This window comes from Sapajus apella, unplaced genomic scaffold (assembly GCF_009761245.1).
Source record: "Sapajus apella isolate SASKATOON/1434 unplaced genomic scaffold, GSC_monkey_1.0 scaffold32, whole genome shotgun sequence".
Lineage (NCBI taxonomy): Eukaryota > Metazoa > Chordata > Mammalia > Primates > Cebidae > Sapajus > Sapajus apella.
The window spans coordinates 5,847,234-5,868,618 of record NW_022436972.1 but is presented as its reverse complement, the minus strand read 5'-3'; the positions used below and the strand labels follow the sequence as shown (position 1 = coordinate 5,868,618).

The following is a 21,385-nucleotide window of genomic DNA, read 5'->3' as shown; positions in this document are numbered from 1 at the left end:
CTGACTATTTGGTGAATAACACACTTAAAGAGGCTTCGGGGCAGGCATCAGAGAATGAAGGGGCTCTTTTCGGCTGTGTAATTAATTGCAGAGAATTTCAGAGGAGATTTGAGTTGGGGTAAAGGTGAGCAGAGGTCATTCAGCAGAGATGGATAAAAGGTAGGGAGCAGAAATGACCATGGCCAAGCAATGGAAGTGATACTTTCAATTAAGATTATAAAAATATAATAACCCCAAACTGAATTTTAAAAAAAATGTATTTCTGTTCATATTATTTCCAGACACTAAAATAACTATGGTTTAAATTTTGAAATGTACAAGTTTAGAGAGAAAAATATTATAGGTTAGAGTTATATTGTTTTAAAGATGACATGATACTAAGGAAAGTTTGTTTTCCAGTTTGAATCCACCACTAAAACAAGGAGAGACAGAAAAAGGCAAGTTATTTGTTTAACTCACTATTTCAATATGCTCATGAGTTTAGTGGCTAAAAGTGTATTTCTCGTTTAAAAATAAATATGGCTAACTTTTACTTTTAAAAGTCCCAAATGACATAAACATGTTATTAGCACAAAAGTAATCCAAAAATCTATTTGCATTTAAATATCTATTTTCTCTTAAAATGACTTTAAGAAAAAAAATATTTCAATGACCTTTCTTTTAGTATTTACTATTTAGTACTGTATTTAGTAAATACTGTAACTCAATGATTACTTGGTCTTTGGTATACTATAAAATTCACATAAATATAAACCTCTGCTTTAAAATATAGAGTACATATTACAAAAATGAGAAGAACATATAAAGATAACATTGCATAAGAGAAAGTAGTTTAAAAATCTACGATTCTTAGATGAAGCATTATTACTATTTAAATGAGTCTACCAGATTTTAGCCAAAGTACTTAAATTTGTTTTAACTGACTTTGAAAAAGTCAATATTATGTGTGAATAATACTTATTACCAAAAATTTCTTCCCTAAATAATAAGAACGAAACAGCAGCATCACTAGTAAGACTAAAAATAGTGATTCTGCTAAAACTCAAATTCCAAAGTAAGTACTAATAACTGAAGTCATAATCAGGAAAATATTTAATAGCCATTATCGTTGGGACTGAGATATATAATCTAAAATTAGAATGATTACTCAACTTTTTTTTTTTTTAAATATAATCACACTGTACCAGATAAACACACATTCTTTCTTTCCCCCTGAGAATGAAGGAAACAGCCCTTTTCTAGGATAACTTTATAATAAAGTAATGGTCCTGGTGTACTTAAGAAAAAGAAGTAATGTCTTAATTTGTGCGTAGTATGACACTATTTTAAGTTTACACCATCTACCCATCAAGGTTAACCACACATTGACTAGCTAAGAACACGTAAAGGGCTATTTGAGTTTGCGATTACTACAAGAGCAGACGGGCCAAGAGGTTCACTAGAGGCTGGAAAGTACCGGAGCACTGTCCAAACGGAGGATTTCTTATACCCTACTACCGCAGAATGGGGACAAATACCAACATCATAAAAATTTAAAAAAAGCCACCGCTGGCAAGCAAACACCGGCTTGGTGGACCATAAATCTTACCTAAAATGGAAATTCCTGCAAGCTTAGAATATTGCTTAGTTATGACAATGTTTCTCAGCTTATTCACATCCAATTCAGAATCACAGAGCTAAGAAAGGTCATTTGACAGTAACCAATATTATGTCATGCGCAATTCACAAAAACTAAGGAAAACACAAAAAGTCATTTTTTGGCATACTAAAGTTTCCAAATGGTAGCTGGAATTTTATGTTGAGATTTTCAGGGTTTGACAGATTAGCAAATATACACGTTAATACCTCATTTTTCCCAGTCTTTTCTAGAAATGAGGTAGATACACATGAATTGGTTTGCCAGATAACTCCAGCTTGTCCATTCAAAATGCCAATGCTTTCATTACTCAACTGCAATGGAAATCTCTCTAAAATGCATTATACTTTTTTTCTTAATGATTCATGAACCACAATTATTTTAATAGGCTATAATAAAACTATAATATAGCCTCATGCAAAATGGCCCAGACAACTCTATTGTTTAATTCTCATGTATGCTTTGGCCAGTTGTTTTCCTTTCTGCTGCTGCCAGCCATTGAGCTTTATTTCTCAGCGGCATCAGTGTATCGTCCTCTAGAAGTTCCCTTTCCTCCTTCAAACACTGACGTGTTATGTATTAAAAAAAAAAAAAAAAAAAAAAGGTAGTCAGGATGAGTAGATAAACTGGATTAGATTAAATAAATTATGCCAAAGAGTTTAGGGGGTCTATTTCCTGAGTTTTTCAATGTTTTGGCTAGGTAAGACGGTTAAGTGCTTTTTAAAATTATTGTTTTTTGACAAATTGTGTATTTCCATGCCACTAAGTTAGGAAATTCAATCCCTTGAAGATAAAAATCTCTGTCTGAGGAAGGATTGCATTTCGCAAGGATCAGAGCATCATGTTGCTCTAAGATGAACTCCTGGCATGAATTCACATTATGTCTCTGGTTCATTTTGCCTAACTTAGGCATTCAGGATCTTGCCTGATTTGCCTCAGGGCTGGACAAAATGAAGCCGGGTAAGTAGGGTGTGACATCACTTTTGGAAGAGGTATATTGTTGTTAATATTCTAACGCAATTTTGTTCTTGCTTGCTAAGTAGTGCTACGGGGCCAGATAATTTTAGCAATGAGAATTTCCCCCCTGACTTGTTTCCATGACAGAGTCTGGGACATTTTTAGCTCAGCTGAATTAAGTAAGGTCTATAGTAAAGGGGACATTCTAGAATGGAATTTTCCCACTGATAGATGATATATGGTAACCACCCACTCACAGACTAGAGAAAACAGAACTTTCAAAACTGATACGCTTCCTTGGAATATTTAGGCAGACAGAAATGTAACCTGCTCAGCCCATTTGTTTGATGCACTAGTCTGAAACCCATGGACTCTGGGTAGGATCTGGCCCAAATGCCAAGTAAAAATGATAACTTGGTACCTGTCTTGGAAGAGCTTTCTAGTCAGTTTCAGAGATGGGGCACACATTGTAAAGAGCCCTAGCTCCTTGTAAGCTCAACCCCAACTTCCCTAAGTTAGGGCTGAGAGGAGAGTGAAAGCAGTCATGTTCTCATGGTAGAGGGTTTTGGCATTCACTTACTTGGCTTGTGCCAACACTCCAAGGACTTCGGCATACAGGTCTGCCACAATGTGCATATTGCCAGTGTTGGGACCAAGGTACCTAGGTATGGTATAATTAGACAAGTTAGGAATCCCTGGTCATCTGAAAAAAGGAAACCACTGACTTTGTTTTAGATACCAACTTCAACGTTCAAAGGCGAGAAGTCACCTTACCCTTCTTTGTATTTAAAGTGCTTGAAAGCCAAGTTAATAACATCATGTATTAAACTGTCTATTACAGGATGAAGTGGAATCTGAAAAAACAAAGGTGATTCTTAACTCAGGAGAATATTAAAGAACAAATCAGTAACAGTACTTCCAATAACTACATATGACAGTCAATAGCCATCAATAAACATAATTCATATGACCCAGTATTGGGAATTCATAATTTTAAAAACTTAGACTTTTACAACTTAAGTAGTTTTTAGATCAATAAATATTATCTAAAAGTAACAATAAGTCAATCACCTACCTGTTTCAAAACTTCTATTAATACTAAAGAAAAAATAAAATCAATGGCGAGGTCCCGTCTTTCCATTAAATAATCTCGCTGTTGTTCATCGCTGTAAAATTTAAAATATTTACATTAAAGCACACTGAAGGTATTCTCAGAGTAATATAATTCATCAAAAATCTAGGATTCCTCTTAATGGACTGCAAAACCCATTTTTTAAATTACATAATTTCAGTGGTAAATACATGCTAACGTTGGCCAGGTACAGTGGCTCATGCCTGTAATCCCAGCACTTTGGAAGGCTGAGGTGGGTGGATCACCTGAAGTCAGGAGTTCAAGAACAGCCTGGCCAACATGGTGAAACCCCATCTCTACTAAAAATACAAAAATTAGCTGGACATGGTGGCCCATGCCTGTAATCCCAGCTACTTGAGAGGCTGAAGCAGGAGATTTCCTTGAACACGGGAGGTGGAGGTTGCAGTGAGCAGAGATGGTGACACTGCACTCCAGCCTGGATGACAGAGTGAGACTCTGTCTCAAAAAAACAAGTAAAACAAACAAACAAAAAACATGCTAATGCTCTTTCTATTCTCTGTGTGCTGCAGTGGACAAACTGGATTTGAAGTCAGAATATTTGATTTCAAATTTAAAATTTTCGGTGATGTTAACTTGAGTAGCTATTTGTGAGTCTATCACCTCATCTTGTGGCCTCTTCTAAGGTAGCTTTTAACTCAGGAATTGTACCATCTGTAAAATGTGTACAAACTTGAGACAGGCTACCATTGAAAGATCTCATGAAAGGAGCTAAACAATGTAAGGAAACAAGAAGGAAATAATATGATCACCAATTTGAGCAGGACTGCAGGGGTGAAGAGGACTGGCATTTCTTTTCTTCCCTTGTCCCTTTTATCTTGCATTTTTGCCACTTGAGACTCAGTGCACAGAGGAAAGATGAAATGAAGGTGAGAGAGAAGAGTAAAAGGTAGATGGAAGAAGAGGTTGGAGAAGCAAAGCAGCCATTTGTGCTCATTTGAAAGTTAGAAGCATGCCATTTTGGTTGACTATGGCCTTATATATAATATAATCTGAAATCAGGTAGTGTGATGCCTCCAGATTTGTTCTTTTTGCTTAGTCTTGCTTTGGCTATGAGGGCTCTTTTTTGGTTCCATATGAATTTTAGAATTTTTTTTTTCTAATTCTGTGAAGAATGATGGTGGTATTTTGATGGGATGGGGATTGCACTAAATTTGTAGATTGCTTTTGGCAGTATGGTCATTTTCACAATCTTGATTTTACCCATCCATGACCATGGGACATGTTTCCATTTGTTTGTGTCATCTATGATTTCTTTCAGTAGTGTTTTGTAGTTTTCCTTGTAGAGGTCTTTTGACTCCTTGCTTAGGTATATTCCTAAGTATCTTAATTTTTTTTTGCAGCTATTGTAAAAGGGGTTGGGTTCTTGATTTGATTCTCTGCTTGGTTGCTGTTAGCGTATAGAAGAGGTACTGATTTGTGTATATTAATCTTGTATCCGGAAACTTTGCTCAATTCTTTTATCAGTTCTAGGAGCTTTCTGGAGGAGTCTTTAAGGTTTTCAAGGGAAATGATCATACTGTCAGCAAACAGTGACAGTTTGACTTCTTCTTTACTTATATGGACGTCCTTAATTTCTTTCTCTTGTATGACTTCTCTGGCTAGGCCTTCTAATACTATGTTAAAGAAGAGTGCTGTGAGTGGGTATCCTTGTCTTGTTCCAGTTCTCAGAGGTAATGCTTTCAACTTTTCCCCTTTCAGTATTATGTTGGCTGTGGGTTTGTCATAGATGGATTTTATTACATTAAGGTATGTACCTTGTATGCCGATTTTGCTGAGGGTTTTAATCATAAAGGGATGCTGGATTCTGTCTGATTTTTCTGTATCTATTGAGATGATTAGGTGATTTTTGTTTTTAATTCTGTTTATGTGGTGTTTACAGCTAACCGATCTTTGGCAAAGCAAACAAAAATATAAACTGGGGAAAGGACAACCTTTTCAACAAATGGTGCTGGGATAACTAGCTAGCCACATGTAGGGAATGAAATTGGATCCTAATCTCTTACCTTATACAAAAACCAACTCAAGATGGATTAAGGACTTAAACCTAAGACCTGAAACTATAAAAATTCTAGAAGATAACACTGGAAAAACCCTTCTAGACATTGGCTTAAGCAAGGATTTCATGACCAAAAACCCAAAAGCAAATGCAATAAAAACAAAGATAAATAGCTGGGACCTAATTAAATTAAAGAGCTTTTGCACAGCAAAAGAAACAGTCAGCAGAGTAAACAGATAACCCACAGAGTGGGAGAAAATCCTCACAATCTATACATCTGACAAAGGACTAATATCTAGAATCTACAATGAACTCAAATAAATCAGTAAGAAAAAACCAAACAATCCCATCAAAAAGTGGGCTAAGGATATGAATAAGCAATTCTCAGAAGAAGATATACAAATAGCCAACAAACAAATGAAAAAATGCTCAACATCACTAATGATTAGGGAAATGCAAATCAAAACCGACATGGGATACCAACTTACTCCTGCAAGAATGGCCATAATAAGAAAAAATCAAAAAACAGTAGATGTTGGCAGGGATGTGGTGAACAGGGAACACTTCTACACTGCTGGTAGGAATGTAAACTAGAACAGCCACTATGGAAAACAGTGTGGAGATTCCTTAAAGAACTAAAAGTAGAAATACCATTTGATCCAGCAATCCCACTATGGGTATCTACCCGGAGGAAAAGAAGTCATTATTTGAAAAAGATACTTATACATGCGTATTTATAGTGGCACAATTCACAATGGCAAAATCATAAACCAACCTAAATGCCCATTAATCAATAAGTGGATAAAGAAACTGTGGTATTTATATATTATGGAATACTGTGCAGCCATAGAAGGAATGAATTGGCAACATTTGCAGTGACCTGGATGAGACTGGAGACTATTATTCTAAGTGAAATAACTCAGGAATGGAAAACCAAACATCGTATGTTCCCACTGATATGTGGGAGCTAAGCTGTGAGTACGCAAAGGCGTAAGAATGATACTGTGGGGGCCAGGTGTGGTGGCTCATGCCTGTAATCCCAGCATTTTGGGAGGCTGAGGCAGGCAGATGATGAAGTCAGGCGTTTGAGACCAGCCTGGCCAACATGGTGAAACCCTGTCCCTACTAAAAATACAAAAATTAGCCAGGTGCAGTGGCATGCGCTTGCAGTCCTAGCTACTCAGGAGGCTGAGGCAGGAGAATCACTTGAACCCAGGAGGTGGTGGCTGCCGTGAGCTGAGATCACACCATTGTACTGGTGACAGAGAGAGACTCCATCTCAAAAAAAAAAAAAAAAAAAAAAGAAAAAGAAAAAAGAATGATACAATGGACTTTGGGGACTTGCTGGGAAGAGTGGGAAGTGGATGAGGGATAAAGGCTACAAATACGGTGCAGTGTATACTGCTCAGGAGATGGGTACACCAAAATCTCACAATCACCAGTAAAGAACTTACTCATGTAATCAAATACTACCTGTACCCCAATAACTTACGGAAAAATAAATAAAATTTTTAAAAAGTTAGAAACAGAATCAGCAGTGTCAGAAAAACAGCAAGGCAGCCCTCTACCCCATTTTCTGCTTGCCTAACCCACTGATTGAAGCCTCATTTGGAATTGAACAAAAGACAAATGAAATGACTGCTGAGCTCCTTGGTACCGTAAGTGGCCTAGAGCCCTGACTCTGGTATGGAACAGTCTGGCATAAAATCATGCCTCTTCTATTTATTGGCAATTTTTCCACCTACAAAATGGGAATTATAGTACTTACATAATCGTTTGAGAAGATAAAACATGTAAAGTATTTAGCATAATTTCCCAACCACACAAACACTCAATATTATATATTAAATAAAACCAATGAGGAGGGATGACAGGATTTAGACTTGCCAGGAAGATATTTTCAAAATAAATCAAGACTATTTTAAATCTGGAATGTTTTTCTCTTTAGTCAAAAGGGAATAAGAAGAAAGGAAGGTGATATTTAAGATCTAAAGAAGACCTTCTGGCATGCTCTGTAACTTTGAGCGAGTCAAATTAAGGTTGCTGGATGATTGAACGGGTTAAGAAGGAACTTTCATGTTTACCTTTCAAGGGTAAATGTATCAACAGAGTAGGAACCCATTCCTTCTCTGGATCATTTATGAACAGGATCGTTTATGAACAGCCCTGCCAGGAGGGAGACTTGTGAACAAAACCATGTATCTAAAGTCCTTCAAGATCCACTGGAACTAGAAACATGCACTGTGAGCTGGGGGAAAGGAAAACCTATACAGCTGCATGAAAAAGGAGGGCACTCAGAAATCAGGCTTCAAATCCATTATATTATAGAATAAGGAGACAGGAAGTTGGAAAGACCAAAAGGAAGTAGAACTCCCAAAGATGGCCAGCAGGAGTAGAGAGAGTATTTTGTGTTGGATGATAAGGGTCTTTGCAAGTGGCCGGAGGAAGAAAGTAGCAGTTCTTGGCAGAAAAAAAAATGTAGACCTCTGATTCTATTTTATTTAATAAGCCAAATTATGTTTTCAAATACAAAAATAAGACATACACTTTTCTAAAAATGAATTTAACGTTATTGCTGGTTTGCAGTTCAATTGCCAGGAGCCAGAGGCATTTGACAAATTTACTTGGCAATCAAAATGTCGGTATTGTACTAATATTAGAAATTACAACCCAATGTACATTTCTGACATCTGACTATTTTCAGTAGTTTATACTCCTCCTTAAAGTCCCCCCAATCTTTTTTCAGAGTAACAGAAACTCACATTCAGCTACATCAAGCCTTAGAGAGCTTCATTCTTTCAGCTGTTTTCTAAGGACCCATTTTCTCTTTTATTTTAAAAATTCAAGTGTTAACTAAAATGCTACTAAGTCAAATTTTACTGTCCTGATTCTTTATCTGATCTCAGTAGTTACTCTGATCTCCTGAAAATCATCAGTAACACAATTTTAAAAACTATCATTTTTAATCCATAAAGAAATTCACAAAAAATCTAATTTCAACAACTAAATTCTGACAAAACAGAGGAACAAAACTAAAAATTCAACTCACTAAAAACCGTCCCACTCCCTGCCCCTGGGAAGGTTTTAATATCTGTTCCTAAGTCAACATGTAATGTGGGAAAAATAATAAAATGATCCCTTTAATTTCTTTATCACATTGTCTGAACCATTTTCAGATAAAAAATTTGAATTCTAGATTTATTTATTTATTTTTGATATGGTGTCTCACTCTGTCACCCAAGCTGGAGTGCAGTGGCGCAATCATGGCTCACTTCAACCTCTGCCTCCCAGGTTCACTGCCTCAGCCTTCTGAGTAGTTGGAATTACAGGTGCATGCCACCATGCCTGGCTAATTTTTTGTACTTTCAGTAGAGACGGGGTTTCACCATGTTAGCCAGGCTGGTCTGGATCTCCTGACCTAGTGATCTGCCCACCTTAGCCTCCGAAAGTGCTGGGATACAGGTGTAAGCCACTGCGCCCAGCCTAAATTTTATTTTTAAAACTTGGTAAATTAAAAAAATATTCATAAGGAGAGACTGCTAATGGGTACAGGATTTGGGGATGATAAAAATGTTCTGAAATTAGAGTGGTAATGTTTGTACAACCCTGCACATATACTAAAAACACTGAATTATATACTTTAAAAGGGTAAATTTTATGGCATCTGCGTTATATCTAAAAATTCTAAAAATTTCCTTCACTAAAAAAAATCATTCAATATGAAAAAGTCATTAATCTCTCTCCCAAACAAAATTATATGATTAAATCTTGCATAAATTCAAGCACATTATAAAACCGGATCACAAATTTTGTCAAAGTATAATGTGGTGATATTACAATTCTTCAATTTCAAAAGAAGCCTTTTGAAACAGTATTAGAAATTTCAAGAAAAATGAGAGGGATAAATCATTCACAAAAGTAGTTAATGTTTGATTTTCTGATTGATTAATTTCAGTTTACTGACTTTTAAAGTATTTTTTAAATGGGAATAATTCATTTATATGGAGTAATCTAACTACTTTTTAAAATAATCTTTTATTTTTTTAAATAAAGTAAGTATGTTAATCTTTCTTATATTCACTGCCTTGCTATAGGTTGACTTCAAACACATGAAATTATATGTGCTTACCTAAAATTTGGGGGGACACACATTAATGAGAATCTTAAATTTTACAGCCGGGATGTTTTAAATCTTAAGTTTTACAGGAAGTTCCATTTTTCAAATCCACAAGAAGAAGGGCACACAGAATAAATAAACAAAATACTCAGCTGGAAGGAGGAGTTGGAGATGGTGTCACCTAACTTACTTGTTTTGCTCACAAGGAGGCTGAGTTACAAAGGGGTGGGGAGCTGCCCAAAGTCACATGGCTAATTAGTGGCAGCGCCAGGTCTACTACTCACGTTCAATCCAGCGTCCTTCCCACTACAGTACACTGAGCACTCAAGGTTACTGGAACGAGGACTAAACTATCTTGGCATGTCACGCATGGCCTGCAGCCAGCATTCTGCTTTGGGTGCAGACTCAGTGGGAGAGGGCAGAGGAAAGGAGCTGGTAAGAAAGTGACCTGTGGTCCTTCACACCTGTCTCCACCAAAGTTGAAATAAGGCTGAGTATGAATTTTCACCCTGTGATGGCTGGCAGTGACTTGGTGCTCCAAATGGGTTACCTGCTACAGATACACGGCCTCTGGAGCAGCTGCTAGGTATCCTTGTGAAGAGTCACGAAGACCCAATTGCCTTGCAACTCTAATTCTGATGTATGTTTCTTGAAAATAAAACAAAATAAAACCATGATCCTTACACAGAAGAAATGTACCTTTTTGATTTATTGCTTGTTCTTGGTCTGTATTCATGTGATTCATCCTCAATGCCATTTTGCCTTTTATACCAGTCAAATAATGTACGTAGAATGGAAGGCAGGCAGTACTCAGAAAGGGAGCTCATTGAGCTGATGACCTATGGAGGAAAATGCAGGTGATTAGAAGGCTCTGATAGCACCGCCAATTACTGAGAAACTTTTTATTTCACAAGTAACCCCAAGCACTCCTCACTAAAAAACTTTCTTATGTATCACAGGCCTTTCTTTCTTTTTTTTTTTTTTGAGACGGAGTTTCACTTTCATAATTTTATTAGTACATTCCCAAGAGCCTGTCCCTTAATGCTGACAGATGTTCTTCATATAAGAATAATTTTGTGGTTCAAGAAAGTTAATTACTTTGACTACCTTTCATTCTAGAAATCAGATGTTAATTGCATACAGGTTATTCATGGAGCCGCAAAGAAATTACGTTCCCACTTTCATCTACCTAAAGTAGATGAAGGCTTCTTCGGTCCTAAAAATGTTGGTATAAATATATTAATACAATTACATTACTAGTTTAGATGAAATAAATCTACCCCCATCACCAAATAACCTAAGTAATAATAATAATGTATGGTTTTGGACAATAATTATTCATCCATTAAAGTGTGCCCCAAATTAGACTCAAGACACAAATGAGCAGCAATAATTTACTCCATATTACATTAAAGACAAACTTCTCCCCTTTTCTTTAAACAACAAATGTGCCTTTAGTAGAACTGTTATTCTAATTTCCTTATCTGGAAAGAGTCCTGATTTTTTAACTGATTACTATTTAAAAAAAAATCCATATCTCATTGCCATATGCAAAAGTTTCCACAACATGCCTCATAAATTTAAGTATAAAACCTAAAAATATAAAATTTCAAGAAAACATAGGAAAGGACCTTTGTGACTTTGCATTAGGCAAGGATTTCTTAGATATGACCCCATAAGCAAAGTCCATGACGAAATTTGGTGTAAACTTATCAACATCAAAAGCTTCTGCTTTTAGAAAAATACAGTTAAGAATGTGATAAGGGACAAGCCACAGAGTGGGCAAAAATATTTGCAAAGCATCTGACTAAGGCCTTGTCTCCAGAATATGTAAAACTACAATGAAATAGGTTTTAACTACTTAATTAACAAACTATATGCAAATTATAACACCCAGAGTTGATAAGAAGTGATAAAGTGGACATATTCATATACCGCTGATAGAAAAAAAAAAACAGGCATAATATCTCTGGAAGATAATTTGGAGATACATATCAAGAACCTAATAAAAGTCATTCTCAAGAAGGCCACTCTTAGAATTTGTCTCAAGTCCATAATTAGAGATAAGCAAGAAGGTGTAGTACAGCATTACTTATTATAGCAAAAGGATAGAAACAACATAAATATCCAGCTACATGTATATGCTTAATAAGATGCTGAATTTGGTGTAGACTAAGAAACCATTAAAATATATTTCTAATATAAACATATTTATGACATGAAAATGTTCATGATACGGCAAGTGAAAAAAATGAAAAATGAAAGAAGAAATATCTGACTGGTGTGAAGACTTTATTTTGCCAGAGTGAAGGAATATAATGCTAAAAATTTTTCTTTTCTAGAAAATGGAAAGACTCTGAAGATTTTTGAATAGGGACATAAGCCCATACAAATTGTGTTTGGGGGGGTGAAATCCCCCAAACAGTGGGGTGATGTGGAGATGAATTCACACACATCTTGCATTGCATGAGGTGACTGCAGTGATTCCAGGCATTCAGTGATCTCGGCCTGGGCAGCAGAGATGGCAGAAGAAATGGAAATCCTTAGTTAACTCACAATATTTCTGCAGTTAAGCAGGCCAGGCTTCACTTCCTTTTATAAAGCAGGAAATGAGAGTAAAAGGAGTGAAAAAGTGCTTTGTGTCAATAGGATTTTCCACTGTCACCTTTAAAAGAAACTCTGAGATTGAACAAAATATTTATTGCTTTCTTCCTCACATTCTACCTCTTCACAGCCTACTTCATGCTGTCTCCTATAATGATGGTTATGTACACATACAAAACTGTACATTATCTTTAGTTATGAGTTAATATAAACTAAAAATAAATAGGCTATTGCATTCAGCCTGCCCTGTAAACCTAGACAGCATCAACTTTTACAACTGAAGAGCATCTACTTATTATCACTAGAGTCTTCCCCTGACTCTATTGATACTCATAGCCAACACATATTTTTCCTGCTGTGGTCATGAATGTAAGTAACGGCAGTAACTTTTTGGAAGAAAGCCAATCATGATGTAAGATAGTAATTTACTAATTCTCTCTAAAGTTACCCCAACAGGAGAAAGGATATTTACTTTCCTAAATCACCATCATCTAAAATGTTTTGAATTGAGAAATGAAGGACATTCCTCCCATAGAAGAAAAAGGGATAAGAATTCAGAGTTTCTGTCTATAGGCTAACTATCTTAACTATTACAAAGGTAATGACATTTCAAAGCATTACAATCACATTTCAATAATTTTAAAATACTTGTGTAAGACTGGAGAATCTAAGCAGACAGGATGACTAAACGTTCATGTGGTATTCTAACTAGTATCTTGAAATAGAAAAAATATATCAGAGAAAAACAAAGGAAACACAAATAAAGTAAAGAGTTTAGTTAACAATACTGTGCATGGAACTCTGCATCCCTTCCCAGATAGCTTGGCCTACACGTCTCTTCATCTGTATCCTTTGCAATGTCCTTTACAGTAAATCACTAAAAAAACCCAAAACATAAAACAATATACTAACGCTGGTTTCTTAGTTGTGAAAAAAGTTCCATGGCAATGTAAGATGCTAGTAGCAGGGGAAACTGGCAACTGCCTGAATTATCTTTGCAACTTTTCTGCAAATCCAAAACTATTTCAAAATGAAACGTTTAGTCAAAAAATACCTGTGTGGGATATTTCCACAAGTTCCAATATTCACTATAGACCCATAAAAGAGATTGAAACTTATGTTTGACTCCTAAACACCTCTGGGCAATGCACACAATGTTTACCTACTTCACTAATATGGAACCCCCATTCTCCATAGAGAACTTCCATAGTGTTCATCAGACTTCATCTATAATAATTTCTTAAAATAATTTTTTCCTCCCCATTAAAAAGCCACCCTGAATCCATTCTTGGTATTAGATCTACGGGGCATACTTTCCATGGTAAAACACTGAGACCATCTCAGAAGGGATGAAAGGTCAGCATGGGGTGGATATGTGTGTTTTTCCATCTTTCTGTTACTGCCCTTTTGAGCCCAGGCTTTCAGGAAGGAAGGGTGGAATTTGCAAAGACCTGGCCCTCAAAGCTCAGGAAGGGAGGAAGGTCTAGCTGGCTTCTTGGTTACTCAACTCCTTCATTTACGGGAAGCAGAGCCAATGGTAAGATGAATTCTAGCTCTGTGCTGCTGCAAAAAGGGGGCAGGCCCATTTACAAAGATGTTCTTGTTGCATTTAAATGATCATATTCTTCCACCATAGATGAGCTAGGTACTGGGCAGCATGAAGAGATGAAGTGCATGGAATCACAGAACCATTTCACACTGGTGTTTTCTATTTGAGGGGGATAGAGAAGAAAACTAAATGTACTTTGTAAATGTTTTAATGTTTACTTTGGCCGTTTATGTATACATAGGCCAAAAGAGACTATTATGCTGCAGCTCAGACATTGATTTTTCAAAAGCATTTTATTATACTTGTTAAATGCAAAGAATCAAACTTCACACATAAATATTTGAATATTACTCGGTGGAGTCATTCCATATTTTATAGTAATAAGACTGGCTTCTCATAAATGGTACATTTAATGAATGATTTTAAAGTAACTGCATTGATGGTCTAATTTCTCAAACAAATTCAAGTGGTCAAGCAACTTTGGGGGCCAGGATACTTTCTGTGTACTACCATAAAATGCTGATATCTTAATTTCAAATGCTATTTATTTATACTTGATCATATATAATACTATTGCTAGATTATAGTATTTGATGAGTAATGACAAAGATTTAAGAATAGTTTCATAGGAAAACAATATCATAAAAATCTATGCATTAAATGTATTTTTCCTTCAAGTTAGGAAAAGATCATTATTTGATTTTAACATCTTAGTTCATTTCATAGAACACAGTGTTCCACTGGAGAATAATTTAAGCAATGCTGACTAACACTAATGTAAATCCAATGCAAGTTAAATTGTTTTCACTCTTAATTGCTTACATTTTTCATTTATACATTTTAAATAGATTTTCATTGAATGGTAATATTAGAGTCAATGTTGAAACACTAGAATTGCATCTGCTTCCTTTTCTGGAAAATTACTACCATCCAAGGTAGTAAAAAGTGATTTTAGCTCAGCTACAGAGGTATAAATGTATTTTACTATGCGTTTCCTGTTTACAGTTAGTATTTTAACATATTAATAAATAAACACTACATAAGTACACACGTACACAAAAGTATGTAAGACATAACATCTGGAAGTTATTTAGAATAACTGAAATTATTTAGGATGTTTGGACAAATTATCTGCAATTAGTAGATATGACACTAGTTAAGAATATAAGTCACATTGAACTGTAAATAGCTACAACTTAATGTTCTCAGAAACAACATGTGATGATTGACCCCTCATGTGCCGTGTTTTCAGAGTTTCTCTAGTGCATTGGAAATGATCAAATGGTCTTGGGTTCAAGTTACAGCTCTGTCTCTTATAGCTGTATGAGCTTGGGATGCCACCATTTCTCTGATGCTTTGTGTTCCCAGCTGTAAAATGGGACTAATGGGATTTTATGGGGACAAATGAGATGCCATAAAATGTGGAGCACATAATAAACCTTCCAAAATATGTTTCCTTCTTTCGTTTCCAAATACAGAAATTGGAGCATTAAACACACACACACACACACACACACACACACACGGTGACTGTGATGAGATCACAGGCTAAGTTAATAACAGAATAAATAACAGAAGTTGCTGTCAGAATTTTATTTACCAGAACTGGAGAAATGTCACTTACTAGTTATATTGCAGAAACCCGAAAGCCCCACTTATCCCGTATCCAAGCACAAACTCCCAGAGTCTTCATTAGAACCCCTGCAACCCAGTTTGTATTCCCATTCTTTTCTGACTCCAGCAGATATAAATACAAGGCCTTTTGCCTGGTGCCTTGCAAATGCTTACATTAGAGGTCACTGAGCAATGTTTGTCCTACATTAGACCCATGAGGGAAAGGTAGCAAACATCTGGCTCTCTGAGTTTGCTGCAGGCAACTGCTCACTTCAAAGCCAATGGGAAAGGACATTGAGGACAGGAACTCATGACTATTCTGGAACCAAAATCCATCAATTGAATAAAACGAATTATTAACTCAGGACCCTCCACCACTTTGAGAAAAGAGTTAAGTCCAAATACAAGTGGGTTGTGACAAACAGACATAACCTTCTGCAAGAAGGCACAGTGTTAAGCTCTTGTACTTTATTTGGTATAAAAGGTTCTGTGAAACACACGTAGCCCTCCTATGGTCCTGCTCTCCTCTTTCTCATCTAATTCCCAATTATCTGTCCTTCTTCCTGACAGACTTTCAATCAATCACCATGCAATGGTGATGTTTCCTCTTCCTGCTTCACTGCCAATTCTCTTCTTTTTTTTTGACATGGAATCGCACTCTGTGGCCCAGGCTGGAGTGCAGTGGCACAATCTCGACTCACCGCAACCTCTGCCTCCCAAGTTCAAGTGATTTTCCTGCCTCAGCCACCTCAGTAGCCAGGACTACAGGCACACCCTACCACGCCCAGCTAATTTTTTTGTATTCTTAGTTGAGACGGGGTTTTACCACGTTGGTCAGGTTGGTCTCGAACTTCTGACCTCAAATAAGCCACCTGCCTCGGCCTCCTAAAGTGCTGGGATTACAGGAGTGAGCCACTGTATCCAACCCCAACTCTATTCTTGATCCCTGAAATCTGATTTCTGTTCTTGCCATACTATTGGCACCTTTATTTGAAAAATGAGCAGGGCTAATTCGATGGCTAACCAATGGCCTTTTTTTGCAATGATTTCTCTTGAAGACTCCTGGGCAAATGACAGTATTTACCAGGTTCTCCTGGAAAGGGTTTCCTCCCCAGAATCCTATGATGTGGCCCTGTCTTCACTGGCCTCCTGTACTTTATCTTCTATTCTGTTCCTCATGAAATGCCAAAGCATAGTAAGACAATTCATCTGTGACAATAAGGATCTGAATTCTGATTGCTCTGACACGGTTTCTTTGTAGAGTAATCAGACTTTATTATGCAAACGAAAATAACTTTCCCTTACTGTATGAGACTATTTTAAAAGTTGAAATAGTACTTCAAACAGAAAAACATCGTATGGCATACCACTGTTGGTATTATTTAACACATTGTATGCTCACATCATCATTAAATACTGCATAAGCAAAGGTCTAAAAGCCAAGGGCAGAGCAAATCAACAAGCAAGTATTTGCATGTAGCTGGAAGGCATGTGAAAGAATATTCATTTACGACTTTGTCAGCCAAAATTTTCACGGCACCTCTGAGAGTAATTGTATCTAGTGGCTGCCATTCTTTTGTAGATCTGATCTCCTGATGCTAAACTCTTTATGATATTCTTCACTCATGTGCTCTAGTCTCTAACAGTGTTTGCTGAGTGACCACACAACAAGCTGAACCCCAGTTATTTTTCTTGAGATATTTTCCCTTCCCTGAAAACTCAGTATGCATAACTGATTTACAGCCTTCCCTTGTTTTCTGCCCCCAAGCATAGTTTCCTCTGCTTAAAGAGCTCATAGTCCAGAGAAAATAATCTAGACCCCCCAGCATGGCTCCTACCACCCACTGCAATGGGCTCAGTCCACCTTTCCACCTTCATCACCAGCACTCTGCTCTTTTCATCTTCAAGTTCCCTTTTGTCTGTGAGACCCCTGCTGTGTGGCACACCTTGGCCCAACTTGTTTATCTGGACAAAAGGCTTATTTTAAATGTCACTGCTCCTTGGTTGCTTCTTGTAACACACACTTGTGTACCTTCCTAGCCTCATTAACTGCTCCTTTATCTGAGTTCCTAGAGCACTGGATACTACCTCTATTATAGCTTTTACATTGCTACATTATTTGTGTAGATGACTGTCTTCCTTCTGGGATTGAGAGCTCCTGGAGTTCAGGGCTCTGTCTTCCTCATTTTTGTAACATCGGCAACTTGCACCAATCCTAGTCCCTATTGGGCATGCATTGTTTGTTTAATTGAATGGAAATCGCTCCAAATAATGTTTAAAACTACAGTTATTTTTTTTGTTTCTCCTCTCAAGCAATATTGCTTCTTCTTATATCATTTTGCTTATAATCATCCTCTCTTATAGTCTCACTGCCTCCATTTTAGTTTAGACACTTTTAGCCTCAAATCTGTATCAATGCCATGCTCCCCAATGCCTTAGGTCTCTCCATTACTGGCTTCATGACCGTTGTCCCCTTGGGGCTAACATCAAGTTGCCACTTTGATGCTGATATGCATAGAGCCTCATCCCACTGGCATTAAGGTCTTTCACAGTCTGATCCCTTCCTACCTTTGCTGTCTGATCTCTTTTTTTTTTTTTTTTTTTTTTTTTTCTGATCTCTTTTTTAACTTCCCCCAGACTGTGGGAAATATTTGTTTTTCATGAAAAACATATTTTGTTTTTCATGAAAAAGCATACTTCTCAAGGGGTTATCTGATTCTGAGTCTATGGGGGCTCTGCACATGTCAATGTCTTTGAGCTATTTAAAAACTGTGTAAATGGTAGATAACTGATAGCAATGCAAAATAATTCTCGTCTATAGACATGAAAAACTGTCCACTGAAGGTTCAACGGACTTCCCTCCTCGACATGAGAGAAGCCAGTTTCACCTATGATTGCAATTATTTCAACGCTGATTTATAAATGTGTCTCATTTTTTGAATTTCTTAACTGGCTACAACATCCCTCACTAATAATGAGTTAAATAAAATGTTTAACACAGGTTCATTTTGTATCTGTCTGTGGGTCATATTTTTGCCTGTTTTTGAAGATTATCCTTTAACAATGCATGACTTCTGCATCAGCCACATTGATCCATTTCTAAGTTCCTCAAAGACAACTGATAGTGTCTTTTTTCTGTTAAGGACCATTGCATAAAATGTTCTTTTCTTCTGAAATTTCCTATCTTGCTCACCATCAACACTCAGCAAATCCCATTAATCCTACTGTTTTAGGCACCTGATAAACCATGCTCTCATCTAGAAGGCATTTTCTAGCTAGGCACCTGGCCCTAAAGCGCATGTCTTCTGTCCCTGAAGTCTCACCATGTTTACTGTCCACATCATTCATGCAGCACTTCTTACACATGCAGGCCCCTGTCACAACTGGTTGCGCACTGTCTTATCCTCTTCCGGATCTGAAGCTCCTGGAATGTGAAATACATTCCTGGGGACCACATTCTTACATCTCTTTGTCTCATATAAAATGTTGTGTATATGTACATACATACACACACACACACACACAATTAATAAGTGTTCACTAAATTACTTTATTAACAGAACAATTTTTTGACTCAGTTTACTCGCTAAGCCCTGACAGTTAATATAGCAATTTAAAATAAACAGTGGCAGCATATACATCTTCAAATGCTGTTGGAAATCTCTTTTGCCTTTATTGGTTCTTGTTCCTGGTATGACTTTATCACTAGATTGGACTGGAAGTCATAGCCCATACTGCTCTGAACCTCTGCTGTCTGCTCCATGAAGGCATCCCTGGCTCTCCAGGGCAGGGAGAAGTTTGCTCTCCTGGGGCTCACAGCAGCTTTAGCTTACTTACTAGCCTGGGGTTATCATTTATCTGATGGTAGTTTTATTTTTCTCTCCCACAAGACTCCAGCGGTGGGGCCTCTAGGGCAGGTACTATGCTTCCTTCCAGTTTGTTTCCTCCAGCTGGCAGGATGCTTGGCACATGGTTGCCAGGAGGTAGGTGCTATATAAGAATGGAAAAAACTCACATTCCTGAAATTTGTGAAAAGTGAAACTCTGGAAATAAGGGTACAAATTCCTAGTTCTCCATGTGTAAAGCATTCACCAGTATATTTCTCCTACTAACACTGAGCTTTAAAAATTCTGTTTAAACATCTTGTCTTTATAAAATCTTTTTTTCCAGGTTCTTTCTTTTTTTTTTTTTTGAGACAGAGTCCCGCTCTGTCACCCAGGCTGGAGTGCAATGATGCGATCTCGGCTCACTGCAACCTCTGCTTCCCAGGTTCAAGCGATTCTGCTTTAGCCTCCGGAGTAGCTGGGATTACAGATGCGTGCCACCAAGCCTGGCTAATTATATGTAAATATACATACATATATTTAAGTTGAAACTGGAAATTTGGCAAATTTGAGGAGAAACCCACAGTGGGAAAGAAAGAGGTACAGAACTGTGAGTAGTTCTAGTTTGGGCATTTTGGCAAAATATCTAGTAGATAAATGTAGCTGTTACCCATTCTTCTCTTCTTCCTTAGCTATAAGATATCTCAGTTTAGATGGACACATGGTCACCCAAAGTACAATTTCTCCACTTTTTTTTTTTTTTTTTTTTTTTTTTTTTAGGGTGGGGTTTTTTTCTGTTGCCAGGCTGGAGAGCAGTGGCATAATCTCGGCTCACTGCAACCTCTGCCTCCCAGGTTCAAGCGATTATCCTGCTTCAGCCTCCTGAGTAGCTGGGACTACAGGTGTGTACCACCATGCCCAGCTAATTTTTGTATTTTTAGTAGAGATGGGGATTCACCATGTTGGCCAGGATGGTCTCGATCTCTTGACCTTGTGATCCGCCCACCTTAGCCTCCCAAAGTGCTGGGATTACAGGCGTGAGCCACTGCGCCCGGCCAAACTTCTCCACCTTTCTTATAGCTAGATGCGGCCATGTGATTGACATCTGGCTAACTGGATATAAGTAGAAATGGTGTATGCCATGTTGGATAGTTTTGGTTTTTGTTTTTCTGTAATTCTTTTTCCATTTCTTTTTCTGGCTGCCTGGAATACAGATACAATGGCCAAGCCATCCTGGACCTTGAGAATGTAAGCCATATGTAAGAAAGAAAAAAATAATCTTGCTCAAGAAGATTTCACTATATTTTTGTTTTTTAGCCAAAGCTAATCATAACTGATTTAAAGATTTTAGATACTTTACCTGTTGAAAACTTCCCACTCTCATCAACCTAGTTTTTAGAAACAAAGATTATGGAGTAAAAAGCACAGCCTATATAGTCAGAAAAGATAAATTACAGTCTTGGCTCCTTCAGGTTTTAGTCATATAATATTGGCAAACTTCTGAGACTCATGATTATTCATTATTATCTCTATACTAAATATATTAAATGTTATATATCATCTTGATATATTTAATATTAACATGATATATTATATGTATTATGTTTAATGATAATATAATTTAATATATTTAATATTGATATACTATATATAATATAGAGATGATGATAATAATGTTATCTTTTTGGAGTTGCAGGAAGGGTTGTGATGTCAGGTGAGATAATATGAGAACAGGCTGGGTAAACTATAAAGGATTACATGATTTTTTTTCCTTGCTTCTATTTCCAGCAAGAAGAAAATGAATCATGGGCTGGTTAGGTAGAGGAGTAAAGAGGGCCATTCAGGGTTAGGCAGTGAAACAGCTCTACATACTCTGTTGTTCATGCCAGTGACATTTAGAAGAAAGAACTTGATACAAATATCATTTAAACAGGA

General features: G+C 36.9%; 1 protein-coding gene across 12 annotated transcripts in view; it reads right to left on the bottom strand.

Annotated features, from left to right (window-relative positions):
* FRY (FRY microtubule binding protein) overlaps nt 1–21,385 on the bottom strand; it is a 469,586-nt gene that overhangs the window by 170,225 nt on the left and 277,976 nt on the right. For all 12 annotated transcript variants that reach the window (XM_032294839.1, XM_032294841.1, XM_032294838.1 and 9 more), the window contains 4 exons: nt 10,559–10,698; nt 3,669–3,759; nt 3,368–3,447; nt 3,174–3,254 (listed from right to left, as the gene is read on the bottom strand). In XM_032294839.1, coding sequence (XP_032150730.1) covers nt 3,174–3,254; nt 3,368–3,447; nt 3,669–3,759; nt 10,559–10,698 — 392 coding nt within the window. The remainder of the gene's footprint in view (nt 1–3,173; nt 3,255–3,367; nt 3,448–3,668; nt 3,760–10,558; nt 10,699–21,385) is intronic.